This window comes from Meriones unguiculatus, chromosome 1 (assembly GCF_030254825.1).
Source record: "Meriones unguiculatus strain TT.TT164.6M chromosome 1, Bangor_MerUng_6.1, whole genome shotgun sequence".
Taxonomy (NCBI): Eukaryota; Metazoa; Chordata; class Mammalia; order Rodentia; family Muridae; genus Meriones; species Meriones unguiculatus.
Window position 1 is genome coordinate 121,385,350 of NC_083349.1, and position 25,849 is coordinate 121,411,198.

The following is a 25,849-nucleotide window of genomic DNA, read 5'->3' on the forward strand; positions in this document are numbered from 1 at the left end:
GCCAGGGCTTCCCGGTTGTCTTCTAATGAAGTGAATCTTAGAGTCCTGGGATTGGAAGAAAACATGGCAGCTTAAGTTATGTGGCACAAATCACACATCCATGAGCAGTTACTAGGTGTCTTCATTCCTCCAGTGGTGTTAGACTCTGGGCCAGCTGCTGGCCAGGTGTTGAGGACACAGGAATGATTGTCTTTCAATTAAAGCAACATGAAGTTAGAAAAACAAGTCCCATTGGCTTGAAAGTCTCTGATTCAGCTATGTCCCCCTGTGTATCATAAGTCCATCTTTGGGAGGACACTGAAGTGCTCTACAGCCAGATGACATTAATGGTGACAACTCAAATAAGGGTCTTAAGACTCCCCACAGGCTTCCGTCTGCATATTGCTGCTGCTGCTGCTGCTTCTCTTATCCCCTTATCTCAAATCTTTTTTCCAGGTGCCTCTCCTCCCAAAATTCCTCCTGAAGGACCTGAACAGGTAGGGTCCCAGCACAGAAAGCATATGTCCATGATTTATGTGTACTCCAACCCCACCACATCTTTTTTTTTCTCACTCTATCTGGTGGCTCTCTCTAATGAACTGAAGGTGTTTATGGGATGTCTTGGGTCAGGAATGAGACCCTCCTAGCAGATGTTGTGGTGTTCTGAACAAGGTAGTCAATGGATGGTTACCTGGAAACCTTATTTAGCCCTGGCAACCCATGCATCTTAGAGAAGGGTAATTGGGCAGATATCAGTTTCTAGAAATTGGGTCTTCTTGGATATTTCAAATTGAGTACTACAAGGCATAGCGTTCCCCAGACAGTCACATGGGAAAAGGTATTGAGTTGTAGGGTAGCCCAGGTAATTCTGGGGTGACTGTTGCACTCCCTGAGTACCTCTGCTCTGGCATCACAGGCAGTCAAAGGGCTTGAGACTAAACAGATTGTGGCACAGCGGTCCCATATCTAACACCTACGGGTCCTTTCATCCTTGACACGCTTACTTGCCTGTCTGAAAAAAAACACACAACTATAAGAGGAGCATAATTTATTGTTCCCAGGAGTGATATGGTGGATAACTGTGAGCTGCCACATCTAGATTGGACGGTCCCAATTCAATGAGGTAGCTAGCTCTGATGAATCCTGGTTTGACTGGAAAGATGCATACCAGGGGAAATTATGGATGTCTTGCTTGGCACGTGATGGCCACAAACACAATGTCAGAAAGAAAATCCTCTTCTAGACCCCAGACTTTTAGTTAAATACGCACAATTTTATTGATTGAAGAGATTAGGACAAAAACATTAAAACCAAATACAGGACAAAGCACCAGAGGCCGTTCGTCCCCACCATGCATGTTAACAATCTCTCCTCCCACCCAGTACTTCAAAAACAGGGGAGAGGGCAGAGATAAGGTCCTTCTTGCCACAGCACCATCTTCCGAGTGTAAAAACCCTCTCTCTGAATCTTCCATTATCAAAATAGAATCAAGGGGAAATCCACGGCAGCTTTGTCTCCTGATTATGAACGGGGAAGCTGCCCTCCTGGGGACAGGGGCTCCAGTGGAGTAGGCGTGAAGCATTGAAGAGTCCGCACACACATGCCACATACGAGAGTGAAGCACAGATTCAAGTAACATTTACATACTAGAGTCCACGTGTTACCTACCCAAGAACAGGACCATTTCACAAAAACATATGCAGGCAGTAAAACCCAAACGACTGAGGTACTGGGAACACAAATATTTAGGCCAAAAAGAGTTCTGTATCATACAGCAATAGAAAAGCCAGAGTACAAAAGGAAAACATTTTGCCACTTGAAATCAAATGAGGCTATCTAGAAAATAAGCCAAATAAAAGGTTATTCCGGGGACAGAAATACTCAAACAGGGGAACAAAATTATAAATGTTAACTACAGCATGTAACATGTCATCCCGTCGACCCGTAATTGAAGTACTGGCTTAATACATCACAATGTGACATTTTCCTTAATAAATACAAGAGTTCTTGAAAATACAAAGGTGCGTATTGGGACAGAGAGCTGTTTGTATGTATACCATCCTGGCTACCAGCTTATTGCCCATTCACTCTTTCTGTTCAACCTGAGGGCCTTTCCAAGCCCAAAGGATCATTCTTCGAAAAGAAAAGGAAATAGCTGCCCTGTATTTTATACACATGGGACAACCTGTCTCATTTTACTAGTTTCCCATAAAGCAAAAACAAAACGTTGAGATCAGCATCATCAAAAAGATCTGACTCCAGGAGGCGCCTGCCCTCTGAGACCCACCTCACTGTTATTCGGAGCAGAGAGCAATGTCTGGGGTGTGAGCCTTTTCCTTCAAAAGAACAAAGAACCAGAAAGGAGTTGGATTGTTCTCTTTTCCTTTCTTCTTCCCCTGGACTGTGATAATACATCTGGAAGTTTGGCTTCTAGTAATTTCCTGTTACAAAAACCAACTGATACAAAACAGAGATGTCTGTTATAGAACAGATTTCCCACTGCCTCCCGCCTCAGGGAGTAAAGCATTAATATACCACTTCCTAACCAGAATAGGAAATCACTTATTTAGAAGAAATGAGTTGAAAAGTGTAAATGAGAGACGACAACTGGAACTTTTGTTTTCTTTTAGTTTAGCACCCGGGTTTCAGGTCAGTCTGTGCGCACCGAATTATTATTTTTTTAGGTGAATCCTATTAATTATTACGTAGGTGGTTGCCTGTTCAAAAAAAAAAATCTTTGATCATTGTCCCTTCCCTGAATCATAACAAGAAGTTAAATGCTAACAGTGCAATGCCAAGGTATGTGTTTGAGGCAGAAAAGTTTCAATTCTATCGAGATCTGTAACTATTTCTAAACAAAATGAAAAGCGGGGTAGACCAAGTATTCCTACTGACTGGTAAGGGGGACTCTCAGGCTGCCCCAGGGAAGAAAAGCTTAGGGGAGAGGCTCCCGTCCATCTGAATCCAACTGAACCCAACCCCCATCTCACACGTCTTGTTCCCATGCTACGTGTTCAGTCAGTTCCTAGAATGTATTCCTCCTCTGAACCAAGAAATGTATAAATACGAGTGTCCGTCTTGCTTCCCAGCCAGGCCACCTGTGTCCCAGAACTCCTTTCTGGGGCCCTCTCTTGCTCCTGGTACCTGCTAAGTGTCTGTGGGCCTAGAGCTCAGTTAAAGAAAGGGTCCAAGTTCTCCTCCATGTTGACGTCTGGCACCAGCTGATCACACGCCTCTTTAGCACCAAATCCCGAATTCGAGACGCTAAAATCTGTAGAAAACCAAGGATGGTCCAGAATTTCCTGCGAGGTCAGCCGCTCTGAGGGCTCCCGACGCAGGATGCTTCGGATGAGGCACTTGGCCTTGGGCGACAGAGTCTCTGGAATGTTGAACTGGCCCCTGCGGATCTTACTGAAGAGGGAACTGGGCTCAATGTCATGGAAAGGGTAACGCCCAACCAACATGGTGTACAGCATCACCCCCAGGCTCCACACGTCCGCTGCCTTGCCCGAGTAACTGCCACTGGTGTTCAAGATCTCTGGGCTGACGTACGCTGGGCAGCCATGCTTGTCAGAGAGGGAGTCATCATCACCCCGGAGAATGTAAGCGTCTTCCAAACTCTCCAGCTTGACACGAGTCCTATAGAAAAGAGAGAAAGGCAGGAGATCCTAAGGATGAGGGAGACATCCATTCAGCAGTGTATCCCGGATGCTGCTGTTTGTTCATTCATCTAACCATCTACTCACTCAAGTAACCAGCAGGATGTTACTCATGGGATAGAAGATTAAGGCTGGGGGGTTGAGCAAGTTCCTTGAAGCCTTTTGGTTGGTTTACCTTCTAGTTCTTTAGCTGTACCCCTGGCTTCTCTTTAGGACACAGGCAGAGTTGCAAACAATTTTTGTACAAGTGGTCTCTACCACCTACTCCATGAAAAGCCTATCTTTATTTTCAGATTTTCACTTGACCTACCTGTCGCACTCCAAAACCCTGGGGTCCTTTACCTGGCAGCTATCACTAATTATAGGTGTGTGACTCACATGTGACTGCGTGCCTGATTCATAGGTATGACAAAAGCAGTGTGACCCCAAGAGACTTTCCAGACTATTTATCCCACCCCACCCCCCACTCCACCAGCTCTTCAGGGACTCATGAACTTACCCATACAAATGTGCAAGCCCTAGATGTGCTGGAAGAGGTGGAGAAATGCATATGAAATTCTGAGGCTCTAACCCCTAACTTATACCATTAACATGACCAGCCTCCATGGTGTCATCACTGAGTGTGAGATAAAGACAAACACAGTTTAAAAAAAAACCTGGTAAATAAGATGACTTCTTTTATCAGTCATATTAATGCAAAACACACTGCAGCCAGGCATGGTGGTACACCCCTGTAATCACAGCTCTTGGGAGGCAAAGGAATGAAGACCAGGAGTTCAAGGTCAACCTCAGCTACACAGCAAGTTGGAACTTCATGACACTGGCAAACATACTGCTGCCCTGTGTTTGAAATGAAACCCCTTCTTTCATCTTTCAGCCAGAGCAGAGCACTGCCCTTTGAGTGTGTGGTTCCCACCACACTCCTGGAGTACTGCTAACAAGGTAGCTAAGGACAGTTGGAGCTGGAGCTGGGACTCAGGAACACTTGAAAGGCCTACAGAATCACATCTACAGGTGCACATATCCAGGCCTCCACCCTACTTGAGAGCAAAAGGCAGGAAGCTCAAATGAGTAACTGAAAGTGAGGAGACTATAGGAGGCCACCTTGGTCATCACTCACAGCCTGTGGTCCAAGGCCATCTTCCTCTCTGTGCTTTCGGGGCTCAACCCTTTCAAGGTGAGCTGAAGCTGCTGGGAGTTCTCTATAGATGAGGGGATGACAAAAGATGGTTTGCTTCTAGGATCTCCTATGCGCTATGCATGTGTTAGGGATTCCAAAAATCAAGCAGTGATTGCTTTCCTAGACAGGGTGATCTGCAGGAGTGTGGACTCTAAGCCAGGCTTCATCTCTCACCAGCTCTGAGGCTTCAGCTAGTCACTCAGCCTCCATGTTCCTCAGCTTTAAAGAGGAGCACTGGAAAAGGCAAGGAGTGTATTTCTGTTGTTGTTTGGTTGGTATTTATTTATTCATTTATTTGAGACAGGGTTTCTCTGTGTAGCCTTGGCTGTCCTGGACTCACTTTGCAGACCAGGCTGACCTCAAACTCAACAGAGACCACCTGCCTCTGCCTGTTTGAGTGCTGGGATTACAGGTGTGTGCCACTGCACCCAACTGATTTTTTTTTAATTTTAATGTAGTAAATTTGATACTACATAAAATTCACCTTCATAACCATTTTTGAGCATTTATTTAGTTCATTCTTACAATGTCCTCCAATCATCATGCATCCATCCACACAACGCCTTCCCTGTGCCAGGCCTACCATTCCATAATACACAGCAACATGTATTTTCCTCTGCCATTTGCTCAGTTATCCTCTAGAACAACCCCACCACACGCATGGTTTCGAATGCTCCTGTAACTCATGGCCTACAAAACTAAGAAGTCTCTAGCAGTGTTAATCTGGAATTGAACTGATTAAAAACAAATCTTTCTCTCTCCAGCTTACTTCTCCTAATAGGAGGTGACAGGTGGCAGTGACCTACACACTGGTCTCACCAGATGTTCAAAATGCCCAGAGAGGAGCCTATGAACTCAGAGGGAGGGAGGAGATTTTGAGTCATAGACACAAGGTCTCCTCTCCATAGCTCCTCCACCCTACCTCATCCTTAAAGAGCTTTCCTGGCTCTTTCCTTGGGGAGGGGGACTCTACCCCTAGCTTCCTTGGCTTGCACAGTAGTTTCTGTAGCTATGAACTATAGCTTTAGAAGTAATTTATACCAATGTACGAATGGTTGCCAGTTCAGGAGGAAAAGTTTAAGTTTTGGAGACAGAGGCTCAGGTTGGGGCAGGGCTCTCACTACACATCCCTCTAGGAGTGTCTCAGGTCATCCACAGGGAGGTCAGTGTCCTTTTCCTGGCTGCTGATTGATCCCACGCTTGTATACCCATCCTCCAAGCATATTCTGTCTGTGTTGTTTGCACACTCTTCTCCTTGCCTCAAAGGCAATGTCTCATTCAGTCTCACTGGATATCTGTCTTCAATGTCCCCTGCTTAGAATGTACTTCCACTGATGCTGATGTACAGTTCACTGTAAGCATGTCTCTGCTTAAATGAGTGACATGAAGTGGGCCTCACCTGTGTACCCCCACACAAAGCAGCCCAGCAGCTCCCAGCAGCCTCCGAGGAGCTGCTCATTCTATCTACATGGTTTGCTATTCAGAACCCATAAATCACTCAGTGGTCCTTTGGGATGACCCCTGACTTCCTCACTGCCAGGAGCTTGTGGAAGCAAAACAGAGTCACTTTGGACATGGAGGAAAAATCTACTATCTGTTGCTGCTGCGGCTTGCATGCCTCGAACCACTACTGGTGCCAAGTGGCTCATATGAATGACACAGACAAGCAGGTGTTAACTATGGGAGTTTCAGCTCTGCTGTAAAGGAACAGTAGGCCCAGTTCTCCTATCTAACTCGAATTATGCAGAAATCAGGACAGGCCTATAAGCCAGGAATGTGTTGGGGGAGGGAGGAAGTGAACAGGGTTTCAGGGAATGGACCTCTGGCTCCACCTTGTCAGGACACAGCCTCTCAACTCCGCACTTTATGCTGAGCCAAATCTTCAAGTCTCCAGTCTGGTCTCTCTTTATCTCTTGCACATTGCAACTGTACATTCTGATTCTTTGACTCCTAGCCCCAGCATTCAAAGCACCCTGAGCCCTCATCATGGAGACCTGTGTGTGGCCCCATAATTAGAGCTTCAGACTGTAGCCAGGGCCACCACCTTGTCCATTAACATTCTCCCAAGTGAAGTTACTCTTTCTCTCCCCAACCTCAAAACAAGATCTCAGAAACTGTGCCGATGCTTAATGAATCAGAATAAAATTACTAAAACCACTCGCCTGCTGCTGATGGGGGATGCTCCTGGCCAATCTACAGGGAGCTTCACCCTCCTTCCATTTAACAGCAGTTCTTAACCTGTAGGTCACAACTCCTTTGGAAAACTTCTATCTCTGAAAATATTTACATTATAATTCATAGCAGTAGCAAAATTACAAATTATAAAGTAGTAATGAAGATTAACTTTACAGTTGGAGGTCACCACAACATGAGGAGCTGTATTAAATGGGGGCAGCATTAAGAAGCTTGGGAGCCACTGTTTTAGTGTCAAGGGCTGTGTTAGGCAAGGTCTGAGGATGCAGTGGGGAGGGACTGGGGGTACACTGGGAAGGAACTAGAGCTTCCTGGCTATTTCATATGCTGAAGCCAATGAGCTATCCCAGGAACCAGGGCAACCCAGATAACAAAGCATATAATGGAGTCAGCTTCAAACTCAAGTTTATTCTTTAAAAAATACTAGGTACCGAGCTGTCATAAGTCATCTGTTTCCTTTACATTATGACATAAGCTAGTAAGCTGGGTATATGATTTTTCTGTGCGTGTGAACCAGAAGCCCTAGGACCCTAGGCTAAGTCAGTCAAACACCAGGCAAGGCATATGGGGCCTGGCTGCTCACTCTTCCCAATGAGCTGATTCAGCCACTGACACTCAGAACCATGGATTGAGGGAGGCTCCATGCAAGTGGACATAGCCAGCTTTTACTTCCTTCCCTAGCATTAGCATCCAAGGCAGGACATGGGAGAGGGAAAGAGTATCCTGGAGACAGGATGGAGAAGAAATGCAGCCCCAGACCTCGCTCCTTCCGGAAACATCCTTGGCTTGTTTATATCACTCCTAACAAGGGTTGAGGCAAGTGGTCTGGATTCTCTCTTCAAACACTGATCTTCTAGAATGTTCTCCATGTGCTGGGACATGAGGGAAGTGAGACAGGAGGCTTGGGCTTCAACCCCAGTGCCTGAGGTCCTGTTGTACAACCACAGAAATTACCCAGGGACTCCAAGCCTGACCCTCTGTCTCCTCTCAGAAATGGAGCCTCTTTTCTCATGACTGAGCATGGGGAAGGTACATTCACAGGCAGAGATAGGAGCAGACATGAATAAATAGGCTTCTGAAGTCTCCTGAACAGTCTGGAAGGGGGGAGGAGATGATGAATTTCCCTGGCAAAGGAGTCGATTTCCATAAAAATCAACAAGAGCATCTGTGGACCTGGTGATTCAAATAGCCCACTAATCATTCAGGCATTTAAAAGACGTTCAGGAGCACTCACTCCGCTTGAGCTCCCAAACTAGGCACCAGGGATATGTCCATGATACGTAAGGCAACACCGTCCTCTCTGTTTTGCTGAAGATTAAATGAAAGTAACTCAAGACAGGATATCCCAGAGAGCCCAGTGTGGAAGAACTGCCTATTACATGATGGCAACTACACGGGGATCCTATCGTGAAACTGCGGCTCCCATCCTCAGTGCCAGAGCCTAGTGTTGCAGGCAGGCAGAGAAGCAAGTGTAAGTGCAAGCATGGGCAGATGGGACTAGCGGAGAGGCTGTGCCTATGCCCTTCACTGGGAACCCTGCACTTGTTCGTTCTTTGTTTGTTCTTGCCGACTATGTTCCCAGCTCATCCCTGACTCCCAAATCCTGTACTGTGGAAGTGGAGGAAGCAGAGATGATTTATGAAGAAGACAAACTTATGAAGCGACATGGTGGGCTGGGGGAAGAGACAAGGACAGTGGAGACTGATAAACAAACAAACAAACAAACAAAACTATAAACTTCAAGTAAGGCAGGAGCCTAGGAAAGACCTCACTGGTCCAGGGAAACTCATCTCCCTTTGCTTGCTTCAGACTACCTCTGGCACTGGAAGGCAATGAGCTGCCTTGCTTTTGACCTCACAGATGAACATGGCTGGCAAGAAGGCAGCCTTCATATTCAATAATGGGCAGCCCAGTGCCAGGCCTGTATCACCATAGCCCAGCGCCAGGCGAGGAAGCCAGGACTAGCAGAATTGGATTCTGCTCCCAGCATCTGTGAAGCAGCAGGAGCCACCCTCAAAAGCCAAGTCTCCTCACCCATCCCCAGCGCAGATCTCAAAGAGCCTCCAACTACCAAGCTCAGTTAGCAATGTAACCCCAGGCTCTTTCAATTGAACATGAATGAATAACTAGAACAAAAAGGGCTTTCCTAGCTCCTATGTTGCTGATTATTCTGTAGCTGTCAGGCTGTAACACTTTCTGTAGCACACCCTCACAACTGAAATGCAATGGTATGAAAATCAGCAGTAGCCATGCACCATCGAAGACTAGAACTACCAGATGCTGGGATTGTACAGCCTGCCTTCTTGTGTCTTATAACAGAAATGAAAGGCTATTCATACTTCCTAACAAATAAGGAAACTGAGGCACAGAGAGTCAAGTACGCTGAGGCTCATACAAGCTAACTGCAAAAAGCTGACTGTGAATGCATGTCAGGAAGATTCTAATGTCATTCCCTTCGCCAAGTACATCTTGGATCAAAGAGTAAAAGTGCTAAAGAGGTTTTCAGTGGCACAATGTTGAGTAGAAGGAGACACTGCTTCATTCAGTTCCAGATTTATTGACATACACACCCATCCCATGTGTTAACTGATTGCCATATATAGCTCATGATGTAGAGGTGGGTGGACCCACATACTTACTGGGTGAAAAAGGCTACAGTACCAAAAGCTGAGGAGACTTGTCCAAGGCTACGTGGCAATAAGAGCAGAGTTGTTATTCAAAAAAAATCTATTCTCTAATATAGTCCCCAATCTATGATAGCAAGAAGAAGAAGAGGAAGAAGGAGGAGGAGGAGGAGGAAGAGGAAAAAAGAAAGAAGAAAGAAGAAAGAAAGAAAGAAAGAAAGAAAGAAAGAAAGAAAGAAAGAAAGAAAGAAAGAAAGAAAAGAAAAGAAAACTAGCTCCAACACAGCAAACCATGTTTTGTTTTGAAACCCTTAAGCCTCACCCGAGCTCCTGGCAGGAAGAAGTGAGCACAGGGTGGAACAGGGTGGGGCTCAGCAAAGTAGGCCTGACAGGGACAGGAAATCCGGTGGCAGGAGATCATTCAGAGCAGCAGAAGAGGTCAGAGAAGGTTTTCAGCCCCAGGGTCCAGGCAGACTAAAAGCCAAAGGGAAAGGTCAGCTGCAGGCAGGCTGGCCTTGTTCTGTTTCTGAAAGTGTACCCTCAGCAATGAAGCTCACTATGCAAGAAAAAGCCCAACTACAGTGAGTCACAGAAGGTGCATGGGAAAAAAAAATCCAGCACTACAGGTATCATGGCTCAGACTCTGCAGTCCCATCAGACATGGGCAGGCTGCTACACAGCACTAAACAATCCTTCATTTAATCTTGTTTCATGTACATACAGATCTCCCCAGCACTCAGCTATGGGCCATTTTTGCTCCAGGGCCAGTATCAGGGATTCTTCTGTCTGGAATATTTCATAAGTGAGCAGGGAAGCAGTTGGCACCTAGTCAAGAAAATCCTCCATGGTGCAGGACAGATGTCGAAACGAGGGTGAATGCCAGGGAAGCTAACGACAGTATCTTGTACCACCACACTGCCTGGGGATTGGTTGTTCGCACATATTGGATGCACAAGACAACTGGAGAGACCCTGGCAGCTGAGAAAGACAAGGGACCTCTCAAGACATGGCTGGGATGAGAAAGCGATTGAGTAACACACCCTCTGCAATGGAGCCTCTGGCATTGTGGGCGCACCTGTGGCTCACCAAGGCCACTGGACTCACAGGGGAAGCCGTTCCACCTGGAGTGTCATTCGACTGCCTGGAAGATCCCACATAAGCCACAGCTTGCAGCTGGCATGGCTTCATGACTCTTGTCACCATGGCAACAGACAGGGAAACTGGAGCCAGAACACAAAGCCACACGGGTTCCCCATTCACTACTTGCTTCCTGCACTTATAGACCTGGCTCCTGAAGGACCTGTCCTACCCCAGATCAGTCCATTGGTTCACATCTCAGAAAAGCTTCTCCAGGGTCAGGGCTTGTGAGAGCGGTGCTTCATGGTGTTGATGCTCTCCTGCTCAGGCTGGGTCTCCACCTAGAAAGTTCCTCTCTTAAGCCTCGATGGTGCATATGCCCGTGCACTGGTCCAGAAGAAGATGCTTCAGCTGGCAGGTGGCCCAAAACCCAAGGATTCCCCACAGATGGCTTAGCATATATCCAACAAGCCCCGGGAACCACAAAGTCTGGTCTTACTCTATGCTTTAGTATGGACAGGCTTCAGATGTAGGGAATATAGCTTCCGCCCTCACTATCCCTGGTTTATGTCCTCCTCATACACTTCCCACCATTCGAATCTGGTTCCAGTGGCTCTTCTCTGGCTTCAGGTCAAGGACAAGATTAGGCGATTATATATATATATATACCAAAGGCCCTAGTCACCTGTCAGACTCATTATTGTTTCACCAGATGAACACCCCCATCCCGGCCCCCAAACACACACACTCCTCAGCAGCAACTTCCTCTTATAGGTGGCTCTTTCCTCTCCACTCCTGCTGCTGGAATGGTGAGCTACTTATCGAACGGTCTTTCCCATCATGGGCTTTCTCACACCGATGCCTGCCTCACCAACACCTACCACTGCAAGGGTACAGAGGAAGAAGTACTTAATACATACTTTCAATAACCTATGATTTTAAGATCTAGGCCCTTCCTCCCCCAACCCTAACATTCTTATCTGGGATCCTTAAAGCTTAAGAGCTCTATCGGGAGCCCAGTCCAATCAAACAGATTGGACTCTTTCATTGGCTAGAGAAACCCCCACAATTGCTGGGAAAAGCATATACATGTGCTGCAGCATCCACACGTGTGCACTTTCATGCATGTACACACACATATATACACACAAACAATTATAAACATAAATAGACATGGTAACTAATTACAAATCAGTTAATTTAAGCACAGTAGTTAGGATAGGGGAATTCTGATCCATGTGGGTTCTATAAAAACAAGACACTGGCTTCATTTGGCCCAACAATTTCTAGTATCTAGAAGTGTCTGGCACATAACTGTGTTTAACAAGCATTCCTTGAATGAGCCAATGAATCTCCGGGTTTTAGAGTTATGAAGTTCAATGCCATTAGACAGCGGCTGGAAGCAGGGGTGACAATGATATCCTCAAGAGTGGGCAATGCCATAGGCTCAGTGCTGGGGCTTTACATATATAACTAATTACAGAGAAGACATTATGCAGTCATAGTGGTGCATGCCTGTAACTTCAGCACTAAGAAGACAGAGGCACAAAGATCATTGAAGGTTTGAGGCAAGCCAAGGCTTCATAGCAAGACCCTATCTCAAAAAAAAAGAAAGAAAGAAAGAAATGTGTGTGTGTATGTGGGGGAGGGGTTTCAGGGTTCAGTAATGATGGTTCAAAAGTTTGGAGCACTTACTGTTTTTGCAGAGGACCCAGTCCAATTTCTACCACACACTGGGTAGCTCACAACCATCGTAACTCTAGTTCCAGGGATCCAACTCCCTCTACTGGCCTCAATGGATACCCAAACACATGTGGCAAAAACACACATACAGATATAAACAGAGACACATACACAGACAAGCACGCGTGTGCATACCCCCCACACACACACAGAGACACAAATAAAAATAAAAGCAAGCCTTATGAAAAATGAGAGAGCAAGCTGAGATCATAGGACTAAGTGGAAGAATTAAATCTTTCTTACCACTGTGCCAACTTCCTGCTTTGCTAGGGTCTCGGACTCTCCCATCAGTTGATGGGCTAAGTCTAACTAGTAAAGAGAAAGAGCTCAGCAACAAATTCTAGAAACTCATATCTAGGAGTGAGGCTGCTTCTAGGGAAAGGGCCCTGGGAAGACTGGCCAATTCACAGTGATGAGCAAAGCCCTTCTTAAATGAAACTACAGTGTTTTGAAAACAAGGTCTTAAAGAAGCCTTCCAATAGAATATGCCAAAAGCATATGCCAATAGCATATGCCAAAAGGCCAAGATGGCAGCAAGGGGTTAATTTCTCACTTGATGTGCAACTCTGAAAATAGCTCTCCTTGAAAAGGTATCTCCATGGGGATCCATAAGGTTTCTGGGCTTCCATTCTAGGCAATGACCTACATTCAAATCATTTCTATTTATCCTTGTCTCTCTCATCCTGTCATTAGAATCCAATCTGAGCTGTTCTTACCCAAAAAAGGAGATTCTCATTTATTCAACAAATAGCAATGCCTACCATGTTCTGAGAGCCATGAATGAGAGGCTACTTCTATCCCCAGGAAGCTCATCAGTCCAGCAGGAGCCAGGGCAAAGCAACATCTTAGTAGGGAGTATTCAGGTCGGACCATGAGAACAGAGTAGGAAGGGCCTAGGAGGTAGTTCAGCCCATGAAGTGTTTGCTGAGCAAGCTTGTAACTCCATGTCAAAACCTCAGTGTGTGGTGCACTTGGAATTCCAGTGCTGGAAAGGTGGAGGCAGAGACCTGGGATAACTCTTGAGTCAGCCTAGACTACTGGTTACCCACAGGTCCCAGTGAGAGACATTCTCTCAAAAAACAAGATGGACAGGTCCTGGCTTTTGGCTCCTGAAAAGCAGCACCCAAAGTTGACCTTTAACCTCCACATAAATATTTATGCACACACACACACACACACACACACACACACCATGAGTGAGAGTAAAAAGAAGATGAGTGTCCACATGGGCAAAAGCATGTGTGGGAAAAGGACACTTAGCTGTCCTGGGGAGCTTGTTAGGAGTAAAATGGGAAGACAACTTTGCCTAAGATTTGGCACAGGGACAAGGACATATAATTGGTCTACCTAAATATGAGCATTTCCTGGAAGCTTTGTCTCATCAAAGCTGAGAGAGAGAGAGAAAAGAGAGAGAGAGAGAGAGAGAGAGAGAGAGCTTCCCTAAAATAGAGTACCTATAAGTTGCAAAACTATATATAGCTATTAGTGAAAGAAAAGCTGAGCCTGGCCTCTGGGGCTCCGATGCCTGCCCTGAATTCTTTATTAGATATAGAAACTTCAGTGGAGGCAGGAGCAGCTTGAAGATCTAAAGGAAGAGCATCTCAGAGAGACGGCCTTGACCTCTACTGTGGGGAGGGAGGAAGGCTTTCCCCAACAAGGAGGTGCAAGCTGCATTTCCTACACAAAGCCTCCCCTGCCCACCCACCCCCCACTCCCAGCCACTGACTGCCTCAGTGCCTTCGGAGGCTTCCACACAGCAGATGAAATGAAAGCAGCCACCTTAAGAGATAGCGATCTCTAAACCAGAGCAGTAGCATGTAAGAAGGCAAGTCTCTGAGTTCACATGGGACGTTTCTGGGCTAGGAGATGTAAACACTGATCTGAGGCTAGGGGGTGGAGCCTGGGGATGGCAAGCAGCCCTGTCCCAGGAGAAGAAACCAGCTGGACAAAACAGAGCAAAGGTCATTGCCGCAAAGTGTCCCACCACTTTCCCAAGCAGCCTATTAGCGCAAAGATATAAAAGGGCAGGGGAAAGCAGATGTGGACAAAGCCAAGGTCAACATTAATCCCCTTTCTTTTGAGGAAAATATTTCTAGTTCCATTTTATAGTTGAGGCAGTCTGAGTATACAGGTGAGGGGTTGTGTCAAGGCTAGATTTCTTAAGAAGAAGTGCAAGAGCAGGGGCTGGAACCCAGACAGCCATTCTGGCTCACTTCTAAGCTGAGGCCAGTCTTTGAAACTGAAAAGGTCTCTAGCAATATGCTAATCAAGCAGCTCCCACAACACACCACAGGAAAAGGAAGGCCAGGAGGTACTGGGGATCCCCTGTGGCAATGTAGGTCAATTTTCTGTTTCCTCTATGATCTGGAGGAGGGCATGCAGGGTTCTGCAGGATTGAGGGTGCAAAGAGTGTGCCCTAGGCAAGTTCACTGAAGGCTGGGGATTCATTTCTTCAAAATGAGAGTCATTGGTGGGGGGTGGGTCTTCAGAAAGAACACAGAAGGGCACTTCTGCCATGCAGAAACACCCCCTCCCCCAGCCCGGGTGGAATCAACCTTACACTAGAAGGAACTATTGTGACTGCTAAAGAGAATGACTTCATCATTCAGGAGCCCAGGAGTCTCCTGGATTGTTCACGCATAAAGACACTTTTTCCCCCCTAATGACTTCAAGTACAGCTGCCACATAATGAGCACTCGCTCTGCATTCGAGTCACAGCGTCACCTCACTGAATGCTAACCACTTTCCAGGGAAGCTACAAATTCTGTCAATCCTGAAGAGTTTATAAGCATTAAGAAAGATTTGAAATCAGGACCTGAATCTAGAACCTAAATCAAAGACAAAGGGAATCAGATGAAGCTGAACTATCAATGATCCCAATACAACAGTAGCAGGTACACCAGCTTTGAGTCCACACACGACCTTGGGTGTCATCTAATTGACATTGTGTTTATAAAGCATGGACAGTTCCATTAAGAATCTTCATGAATGGCTGTGGGCTCAGTCAAAGGTAGTCTCCAGTCTAAAGCCTGCACAGAAGGCAGCTCTTGTTCAAGAAAAGTGGGGCTCAGTCAATGCTGCCACAGGAGGCTTTACCTACTACTACTCTTGAGATCAGGAAAGAGGAAGTTGAGTCAAGTGTGAGGCCCATACCTACATAATTCGGTGGCTGAAGCAGGAGGATGCTGATTCCAAAGTACCATGACTGTATTGCAAAATTGTCTCAAAGCAAGAATGTGTGTGTGTATGTGTGTGTGTGTGTGTGGGAGAGAGAGAGAGAGAGAGAGAGAGAGAGAGAGAGAGAGAGAAATTTGTGTTTGAATAAGTAAATGAGGAGTCTGCCAAAGTAGTCCTTCACAGTTGTTTCCATGGGACCAAAGAAGAAAGTGTTAGAAATCAGACAAAGGCCGCCATGGGTCATGCTCTAGTGTTATGCAACATGGGGATATCTGCACTCTTTTGGCTCACTTCACAAATGTTTATTTGCTGCGAGTGTGATCTGGGATGTGACACCCTGATACTCACTGATGCCTGACTAGGTCTAATGCTTAACCATGGAGACTGTATGGGATATGGCTACAGTGTTTGAGGGCTCATGTGCTCTGGAAAATGAATGGAGTCCTTGACAGCTCAGTTGTCTTCCTAGAGAAACTCATCCACCTTCTGCATTTTCTTGCTGTTATCTCTGACACTTCACTCTCCTGCTTTCAGAGCCATTGGCTGCAAGATGTACATGTACTGGGATATAGCTCATTGGTGGAGTGTTTGCTTGTAATGTACAAAGAGGGTTTGCTTTGCTGAAACATTTGCGCACATACACATGCATACACACACACACACAATCGACAATCCTCCCCTTTCCACCTTTACATAGAATTAAATAAGCTGACCTACAGCTGTATAGCAGGAGGTCAGTAAACATTGGCTCTCACATTTGTAGGAGAACAGAGAGGAAAGGGAACATCTTTGGCCAACCCATATTCATCTTCCAAATGAGAACATTCAAAGAAGCAGAGACTTGTGTGTTAAAATTAAAAAAGAATGAAAAGCCACCATGGTAAAGCCATGACAACATAAGGAGGATGAAAATGAGGTTGAGAGATGGCAACCCAAGGTTATAAAGATTATTAAAGACAAAAGCATAAGGACCACGTGCCTGTGCCTTGCTCCCAATGGCTGGAGTACCTAAGCTGAAGAAGAAAAAAGGAAAGCATCACCCACATTCTTATCTTAGCAGAGCCTACATCTTTGCATTGTCTAAAGAAAATGAAGTCATGGCAATCAAGAACCAGGACATTAGCTGCCAGAACTGCTAGTGCCCACCCACCCTACCCCCATGTGCAAAAAAACCAACCATTAAGGCTCAGAAAGCCCAGAAGCTTTCGGCATGTTGTATACACAGCTGGATTATAAACACCCATGAAATTACTCCATTTGGCTTAAGTAGTGACAGGCCCTTTTCCTTTGCTAAGCCCCAAGTGCTTGCCAGACACTAAGTCTCCAATTAGTTCAAACCATAGAGAAGAACAAAAAAAGTAGGTATATAGATAGGTGATAGATAGATAGATAGATCAAAAGAAAAGAAAGGAAGGAAGGAAGGAAAGAAGGAAGGAAGGAAGGAAAGAAGGAAGGAAAGAAAGAAAGAAAGAAAGAAAGAAAGAAAGAAAGAAAGAAAGAAAGAAAGAAAGAAAGAAAGAGAAAGAAAGACTAAGAAAGCACAAATCACTAGATCTGGCTCATGGGGGAAGGGGCAATGGATTTCTGCAAACAATAGTGTGAAAATATCACAGCCCCCTGAGCTGGATGTCAAAGGAAATAGAAAGCAGAAAGGTCTGTGTGATTTACAGAAAGTACCAAAGAAATGTCAGCAGGGTGAGGGGATGAAGGAAGTGGATCAGATTGTCAGCAGATGGTCCTAGCTGAGAGCCTTGAATTTCCTGTCCTCTTTCCCTGTCCAGAATGACCAAGGTCAAGACGTAAGATGGCATGGACTCAGGTGTGTGGAACCTCACACCTTGGGGCACAAAGAACAAGTGAGGGATAATGACTTTAAACGCATTGCCCGTGTCCCTTTAAGGAAAAACAAAACAAACAAACAAACAAACAAACAAAAATACAGTCTCAACAGGAAATTTTACAAGTGAAGAGAAAGCTGGACTCTGGCCAGGTTGGTTAAATGGAACCTGATGAGTTAATGGTGTATCCATGAATGAAGCCCAGATGCCTGTCTTGAACAGATGTTTCTTGAGAAGCCCGGCCTCCCTGGTTCGGGAGCTCACACCATCATTTCCTCCCCTGGCAAACCAGTTCCTCCCACACGCAGAGGGTAGGCTTCTCTCTCCTTAAAACCTTTCTTGGTTCTTCAAGATCTAGTTAGAACTGACAATCCCTGTCCCATATCACACAGGACTCACCTCTAGCTGTTTTACAGGTCCAGTGTCTACCTATTTCTGACACTACCAGGCCTGTGGTTCACACCTACTACAAGCATAGGAAACAGCTATTGAGGGAGTGAAAGAACAATAGACAACGCCCTCTAGGTCGTCGTTCTGAAGGCATGGAGCCTTCATTAACTTGCCTTTGTTGACTTTGAAACTGCCACACTGGTGTGCAGCCTCGGGAATTTGTCACACAAACCACGCACATTCAGCAGATCATAGACCACCCCCTCCCCTGGCCTGTGAACATTTCAGGACAGGGGTAATGGATCCTTATTTGCCAAGTGGATTGGCACACCACAATAGTCTGTCTTTGTTCTCCTTGCCTTAACCCTTACCTGGACAACAGGCATCAGAACAAGCTCTCTGCATATGCAGATGGAGACACTGTATGAAAGCACACACACACACACACACCAACATCTGCATGGGCCGAACCACACTCACCTCTCTTCATCCTTGAAGATAAATTTTCGCAGCTTGAGGTCACGCAGCACCAGCCCCCCATCATGGCAGTGGGCCACGGCTGAGGCAATCTGGTAGAACAGTCGGGCTGCCTCTTCCTCCCTCAGCTTCTTGCAAGTGCGGACAAAGGAATGCATGTCTCCATAGCTCCGCTCAAAGAACACATAAGCTTTGGTCTCCCCCAGGAGGATTTCCGTGATTTGGTTGATGTTGCTGTGGGCAGACAGGCAGAAGCAGGGGGCCAGGGACTCCTGGTAGCAGCTGATCTCAAACACCTAGAACAGAATTGACAATACCCCAGTCAGAGGTGCCTCCTATGACCCAAATTGCAGAATGTGAAAGCCTCCCACAGGCCTGTGTTTTGACATGGCATAACAGGGGCTGAAACTTAGACCTCCACACTCCTCTGAACCTCCAAATCCTAAATGGCATGAAATGGATAAATGAAACTTGATTCAGTAATGGTGGAGTCTAGGAAAAAATGAAGGAAATAAAAAAATACTAAATTTCATTATTCTCTGTGTATGCAGGCCAGAGATCCAGAGATCAAGCTCAGTTATGGCTCCTTGGGAAACTACCTATCTTGTTTTTTTGAGACAGAGTCCCCTACTGGCCTTGAACCTACTAATTTGGTGAGGCTAGCTGACCTGGAAGCCTTGGGACCCTCCTGTCCTTGCCTTATAGAGCTCATCTCACAAGCATGCAGCACCAAATTTAGCTTTTTAAATGTAGATACTGGGGATCAAACTCAGATTTTCATGCTTGTATGGTAAGCACTTTACTGTCTGAGCTATAACCTAAGTTTTATTATTCTTCCCTACAGCTACATATTTATAGAAAAAAATGAATACAAGAAAATACTTAAAGAAAAAAAAAAACTAAGTGACTCTAGGACAAAGACAAACATTTGTTTACTTTTTTTAAAATGCACCAAAAATATACATGAATGAACAAGTAATTAATTATATATCCAGGCTTTCCTCCATAGTTCTCTCTATGTGATGAATTCGTTTTACAGATGTGCAAACTGAGGCCAAGAGAACAAGCTTAAACTCTCGCCCCCAGTGGCAGCTCCAGGACTAGCACAGAGGCCTTCTCCACAGGGAGTCGGGATGGCCTCCCTCCACAGTGTTCTAACTCAATGAATCAATTATGTAATGATTTTCTATGAATCAGAGTTAGCCTGTGAAATGCCACCTCACTGTTGCTTAAAAAGAAAAACGCACCATCAATACCTTCTGAACGGACTTAAGAGAAATGAACACAACAGAAAGATTTGAAGGATGAAAAGGGGAGCTTTTCATTCATTTCAAAGCCTCTACGTACTCAGCTATATCTAGGATTGGAATGGGGTTTCCCTTGCTCAGGGGAAGAATGTGGGTAGAGGGGAAGGCTATGTGGAAGTGGTATGGGGAGGGTGGGTGGGTGGGGTTTCACTTTAAGAGAAGGCCTTGCAGAAACCTCTAGCCATCTTCTGTGGTAGAAGTGAGCTCCTGTCAATTGGTCCCAAGTGAGACCCGCATCATCATTCTTTGGAGTGTGGTAGGAAAGAAGCAGGAAAACCATCCCCTGTCCTCGGATGGTTATGGCTCTGGCTGGGTCACCATTCGTCCAAACAGGATGGATAAAGAGCACACAGAGCCTCCCTCTTTGTAAAATAAACACTCTGACCTAGATGCCACAACCTTCCGTGGATCCTGATCCCACCCAGAAATCTCTGTCTCTCTTCTCTTTGCTGACAAGGCCTAGTGTCATATGTTACCCTCGAACCCTTCTGAGGAATTCCTGGGCCTTCTGTAGCCCATTCAGGAACACAGGCTGCAATATAAAAATCCAGGAGTTAAGTAACTGAGCAGAAAAAACAAAACAAAACAAAAAAAAAAAACCTGTGAGTCAACCAGGGACAATAAGCACCTCAAAGGGGCTGGTGCTAACGGGGGCTGAGGAGGCAAAGTCAACAGCAAGGCTGTGAATGAGCCGGTAATGAGGTATCTCAGGAAAGTGGCACAGCTGTTGCCACTACACCCTCGAATTTAAGAATGAATGCTTCAGCCTCCCCAGAGACCACAAATCACACCCTGAAACTGTCAAATGATGACCTCAGAGCAGTGACCTCAGAGGCCTGCTCAATTAGGAATCTGAAACGCTTGAATCAACCTTAGCAAACAGACTGCAGGCCACAGGACCAAGGAAGTCTCAGCAATTTCATCAAGGAGCACACACACACACACACACACACACACACACCACAGTGGCTAATGTCAACAGGCTGCATTATGTAACAAGCATGATTTGTTCTGAAGCATCAGGCTGTGGGTTCTGTCGCTAGGGCCTACAGTTCTGATTATTTATAATGTACTTCCTGTTTCCAGTTGCCTTTAAAAACATAAAATAAAATAACCTTTTGCTCAGCATGGTTAGCCTGCTATCCCACAGGATGGCTGAAAAGCTGAATGGACAGAGAATTAAATGAAGGCATCAAATAAATTCGTGGCAGCTTCCCAGTGTGGCCATACCCTTTGTAGGAGAGTGCAAAATGGTGGACAGAAAATGAAAAATGAAAAGAATTGCTTACGTTTTCCTAAACAGGAAGGAGCCAAACTTTTATTAGTCATTTATAACAGTCATTTATAGGCTTGGACTGGCATTTAAACCATCACCCTCAAGTGCAAAAATCAAGCCATGAGCCTGGATGCCAGCTCCTTTTAAATGTTTAATCGGGAGTCTTGGTTATATAATGTGACAGTTCAGATAAGGCCCTAAGATCAGGGCCATATTAATCATGAATAATAATAAAAAAAGAACAAGAAAAAAGTGTCCATTCTGCCAAGATAGTAATTATGCCATTCTTCACAGTAGCTAGTAGCTAGTAGTAGAATTTTTGTGAAAACAGCTGAAGACCCCCTAAAGATCCTTCCCTACTTTGGCTAACTAAAGTAGGCACGTGGAGACAACAATCAGGATGGGAAATTGTGCTTGTGCCCCTGGAAGTGCTCCCCTGCTCTCCCTGCCCCCACAAAGAGTGCCCTACAGAATACTCCAATGAGTCCTCCACAGTAAACACAGCCTTTTGGTTTAACCTGCTTTTGCACTTTTTCTTGCATGAGTATAACGCTAGGAAACAGGAGCACCACGCTAAGAGGAGGATTCAATGAGGAGGTTTCAGAGTCCTGTAGCAAGCTAAAAAGCCCACAGTTTGTACGTTGGGGCAGTTCTCAGCAACACCCTCATAAAACCTCCTGGAGAGTCTTGCACGCAGCTATGCATGCAGAAGTCACCCATATCACCTCTGGTCAGAAGGCAGGGGAACAGAGCTTCAGAGTTGTGAAGGGATGACCTCTGTCAAACAGAGCAATGATACTGCACTCAAATCCACTTGCAGCCACACTCTCATTGGTGAAGAGCTGATTCAATCTTTGCAATAACTAAACCAGCAGATTAAGTACAGTTTGGGGCCAGGGAGCAAGTCTGCAAATGACACTATCAGGTCAGCCTAGAGTGAAATATGTCTTGAAGGATCTGAAAGGAGAAAGAATAGAGGCCAGAGACAACCCTGGTTTCAAACAAAGAGAGAATAGCAAGATGCCTCTGCAGAATTTGGCCACAGACTCTGTTTACTGAAAATCTCTAGCCTTTGGGGGGAGGGAGATATATTAAAATGCTGTACTGAAGTTGAGCAAAGGAGGAGGAATGCTCACTGCCGATGATGGTGCATATTTCATAGGAGAATGACAGCTCAGTGAGATTCATTCATTTCAAAGGATGACTGTCCTATTGTGCAGTGTGCAGGGCTCCAATCAGGTTCTGAGTTGCCTACTGAATTTAATGCTTTAGCTGGGCATAGCTGCTCTTGATTACAGTAACTGGGAAAAGATGCAAAATCCCCAATGCTTAGTACACGCAAAGAGCAATGCTTAAAGAGTCTTTGGTTTCCTCTAAATTCGGAAATAATCTCAAAACTGCCTGGAGATCCTCACCCACCGCTTTTTGCAAAGAAGCGCTCCAATTCAGCAGGAAATAAGGCGATTTCACAAAGCAGCCACTGATTAATGAGGAAAGTGTGATACGTTATTTGTAGCACAGATGTGTTCAGTACATAAATCCCACTCCCCCTCAATAAATAAAGAAATAAACAAACGAGAAAAAAAAAAACTAAATTTAAGTGGTAATGTTTTCTTGATCTACCTCAATCTGAGGTAGCACTGTTCTCCACTGCAGCAGGAAATGGACTGTAGTCAAATATTTTGTTACTGTCCTTCCTGAATCCCCTTGTCTGGTACTTGGTGATCGTACACAAAGACACACAGACAAACAGAGACACAAACCAGTCACTGTTCAGGGTCAAAGACAAAAAGGAAATTGAAGTGCCCTTCTTAGTATTAGCACCGGGCAGTCTCTGGACGGGCAAAGGTGGAGTTGGGGGTGCAGCCATTGGGGGTGTGAAGCTAGGGAGTCTGAAGATGTGAAGAAACCTCGACAAAAAGACCCAAGGGATTCGTTATTCACCCAAAGGTGCGCAAGGGGTTCATTTCCACCCCAACCTTCTTTTCCAGGCTCCAGGGAGAAGAAGGGGCTTTAAAACTCCTTTTTTCCCCCACTAGAGCCTTGGGCTCAGCCAGAGGGGACACTTTTGTGTCTCTTTTAAAGGGCACCTTTGGAACAAAGGTTTAACACCTGCAGGCTGCTAAGAACAATGGCTACAAAAGCAAGCGACGTCTGAAAACCAACCGGGGATTCCCTAGTCCTCGCAGGGAGGGGAGGAGGTTCGATTTAGAGAAATCCACCCCCCCCCCAACAAGGGGAACCGGTCCTGTGCACCAGAGCTCCACAAGCCTCCCAGGGCACGCGTGTCCGTGCCCTGGCTCAGACTCGCTGCCCTCCCTCCCCGGCTCTCCCCAAAACGCCCCCGCGGCAGCCCGCCCCATTGTCTGAATCGGTCTGAAAACTTCGCAACTAGTCGAGTGTGGACAGACACACAAATAAACCCATTTAACGAGGCCAGGCATAAAAATCCCGCAAATCTTCCGCCCCTGGACTCGAGGGCTCCGAGACCTCCCACCTCGTCCCGGCCCTTTGCAAAGGACCGCGATTATTATTATTATTATTTAAGCAAAAGGCAAAAAGCAAAAGCAATGCCGGCTGGTTACCTTGCACACCAGCTCCTCTCCGCTGTGCAGATGCACAGCGCGGAAAACGTGGTCTCCCTCCAGAGGCTCCAACAGTAAGTATTTCCCGATGCAAGAAACGCAATGCGACAAGTTCGGAGTCTCAGGCGGGCTCGGAGAGCCGAGGTTCGGGCTGAAACTCTGGCTGGGCTCTGCGGACCTTATAGACGACAGCTCTTCGAAATCCTGGGTTTTGTTCCGCGATCTCCCATATCTCGCTATTGTGATAGGGGTAGACCTGTGTATGTTCATGAGTGTGGGGATCGCACACGACAAAACAAACAAACCGAAAAACCCGGCTGGAGAGATGGATGAGCCGCGGGTGAAAGCGCCTGGGTGCCACCGACTTGAAAGGATCAAGAGGGGAGGGGACCCGACTGGGGCTCCGTGGAGGAAGAGTTGGGAGCTACTCCCCGGATGGGCGCCACAGGGTTGATCCCCGGCTGCGAGCCCCGCTCCCGGGGGTGCGCGCTCTGCGGACAGCTCGGGTCCTTTTGTTACCCCGAAGCCGCCAGCGCGGTACAGAACCGCTCTGTGGGGTCGGTGGGTTTCTGCTTGCAGCGTGGATCTGGACGAGTGAGCGTGCCTCTGGGGTGCGGAGCTGCAGCGGCGGGTTCCTGAGCGAATCCCCAGCTGAGGATCCGCAGACCAGGCGGAGGAGCCCTGCGTGGAGTTTGAGCAGTCTTCGGGGAGCGCGCGGCGCCGGCTCGCCCTCCACGCGTTAGAAACCAAACAAAAAGAAAAAGGAAATAAGCACGGGTCTGCCGGCTCACGCCGCGCGGCAGCCAGAATCCGCGCTGCACCCCCCTTTTTTGGGTGGAAAGGGTGGGGGGCGTGGAAGGGGGTGCTAGAGAGGGCAGTTACCTAAGTCTTAACTGTAGATGGCGTCTGAGGCTTTCCCAAAAAATCGCAAAGAGCTCTCAAAAAGAAAAAAGAAAAGAAAAGAAAAGAAAAAAATAGACAGGAAAAAAAGCAAAATAGCAAAGGCGCATTTAACTTGGGGCGGCCAGCGGTGCCAACAAAAGATTGCAGAAGCTGAGCGGTGAGCGCGGACGGGCACTCGCTGAGCGGTGTGGAGCGGGTACAGGTACCGCCACAAAGCCCAGGGCTGAGCCCGCGCGGTCGGCACTGGCTCTTGCGGTCGCCGCTCACGTCCCAGATCCTCCTCCGAAAGAGGCAAGAAGTGCGGGCGGCGACCCGGGGGACCAGCGGCGGGAGCTTCCGGGGGTCCTGTGGGAGCTGGGAGCGTTCCTTTCCCGCTGCACAACGGGGTCTTGAGCCTTGGAAGAATTTGCAAACCACTCTTGTCTCCCGATGCCTTTGCGACCGAATTGCACGGCGAGGTTTGTTCTGGAGGAAAAATTTAAAAAAAAAAAAAAATCGACGGCTTGTCTTCTTTTATTATTATTTTTCTTCTTGCCACCCAGAACTAAGAGAGGACTGAGTATTTAAAAATTAAAGGGGATGGCCACGGCGCCCTAGGCCAATCCCGGCGCTCAGCACGCCCGCATCCCCGGGCGAAGCGGTATTAATAGTTACTTACGTGGCCGGGGATCTCGGAGCGAGCCCGGCTGTGTGTGCGCGTCTGTGTGCGCGCGCCCCGCTCGCTCGCGCTCGATCTCCCCATTCAATGTCACCGACACATTTCCACTGAGCCCCGCCCTCTTCGCCGGCCCCGCCCCACCCGCGCCCCGGCCCTTGTCATTGAGCCGGGAGCCCATCAATCAGCGGCGCTGCTGCCAGTGCGCGCGGCTCCCCAGCGCCCGCCGGCGGCCAGGGCTACTGCCGCCACTCCTGCTGCACCCTAGCCAGTGGCGCGGGCCTCGCCCCTGGATGGCTGGTCCAGGCGCGAGGTAAACAGTGCTCTATATCCTTCCGCGGTCCGGGGCTCTGGGCATTCCTGGCCTGCTGCGCGCGCTGCAGAGCTAGGGATGCCGGGCTGTGTGTCTACCACGGCTGCCACGCCAACACTTGCAGGCTCAGGTCAACTTTGCGACTTAGATCCTCTTCCTTGTGGCTTTCTGCAGAAAGCCACGCATCCTCGGAGTCCCAGGCCCCTCTGCTGTGATGCTAACCTGAGCCCGCAGCTCGCGTCGGTTTCTGAAGAATGATTCTCGCAGCTGCCCTGCAGCCCTGTCTCTAGAATTAGTTTCATTCTTCCTCTCCAGCTCTTCTCATTTCAACAGACGTCCATTGTGAGCTTTTAGCTGGTGTCACTACCCCCTCCGCCCCTCCCCCCTCCTCAGTTACCGGATTGGGGTGCTTTCGGCATCTTTTGACTTCAGGGCAACGTCTGTTTGGAGGCTCAGGGAGAGGCACCTCTGCA

At 47.1% G+C, this 25,849-nt stretch overlaps 1 protein-coding gene across 5 annotated transcripts; it reads right to left on the reverse strand.

Annotated features, from left to right (window-relative positions):
- Positions 1–1,231: 1,231 nt before the first annotated feature.
- On the reverse strand, positions 1,232–25,849 carry Trib2 (tribbles pseudokinase 2). 5 transcript variants are annotated; one of them, XM_060366069.1, is made up of 4 exons: positions 25,774–25,849; positions 23,506–24,873; positions 18,341–18,633; positions 1,232–3,618 (listed from the first exon to the last, which is right to left on the reverse strand). In XM_060366069.1, the coding sequence occupies exons 2-4, from the start codon at positions 23,773–23,775 to the stop codon at positions 3,150–3,152; spliced, it is 1,032 nt and encodes a 343-aa protein (XP_060222052.1). In that variant the 5' UTR covers positions 23,776–24,873; positions 25,774–25,849; the 3' UTR covers positions 1,232–3,149. The 5 variants fall into 5 exon arrangements, with proteins under 5 accessions (XP_060222052.1, XP_060222051.1, XP_060222050.1 ...); XM_060366068.1 differs by lacking the exon at positions 25,774–25,849 and adding an exon at positions 25,599–25,739; XM_060366067.1 differs by lacking the exon at positions 25,774–25,849 and adding an exon at positions 25,067–25,210.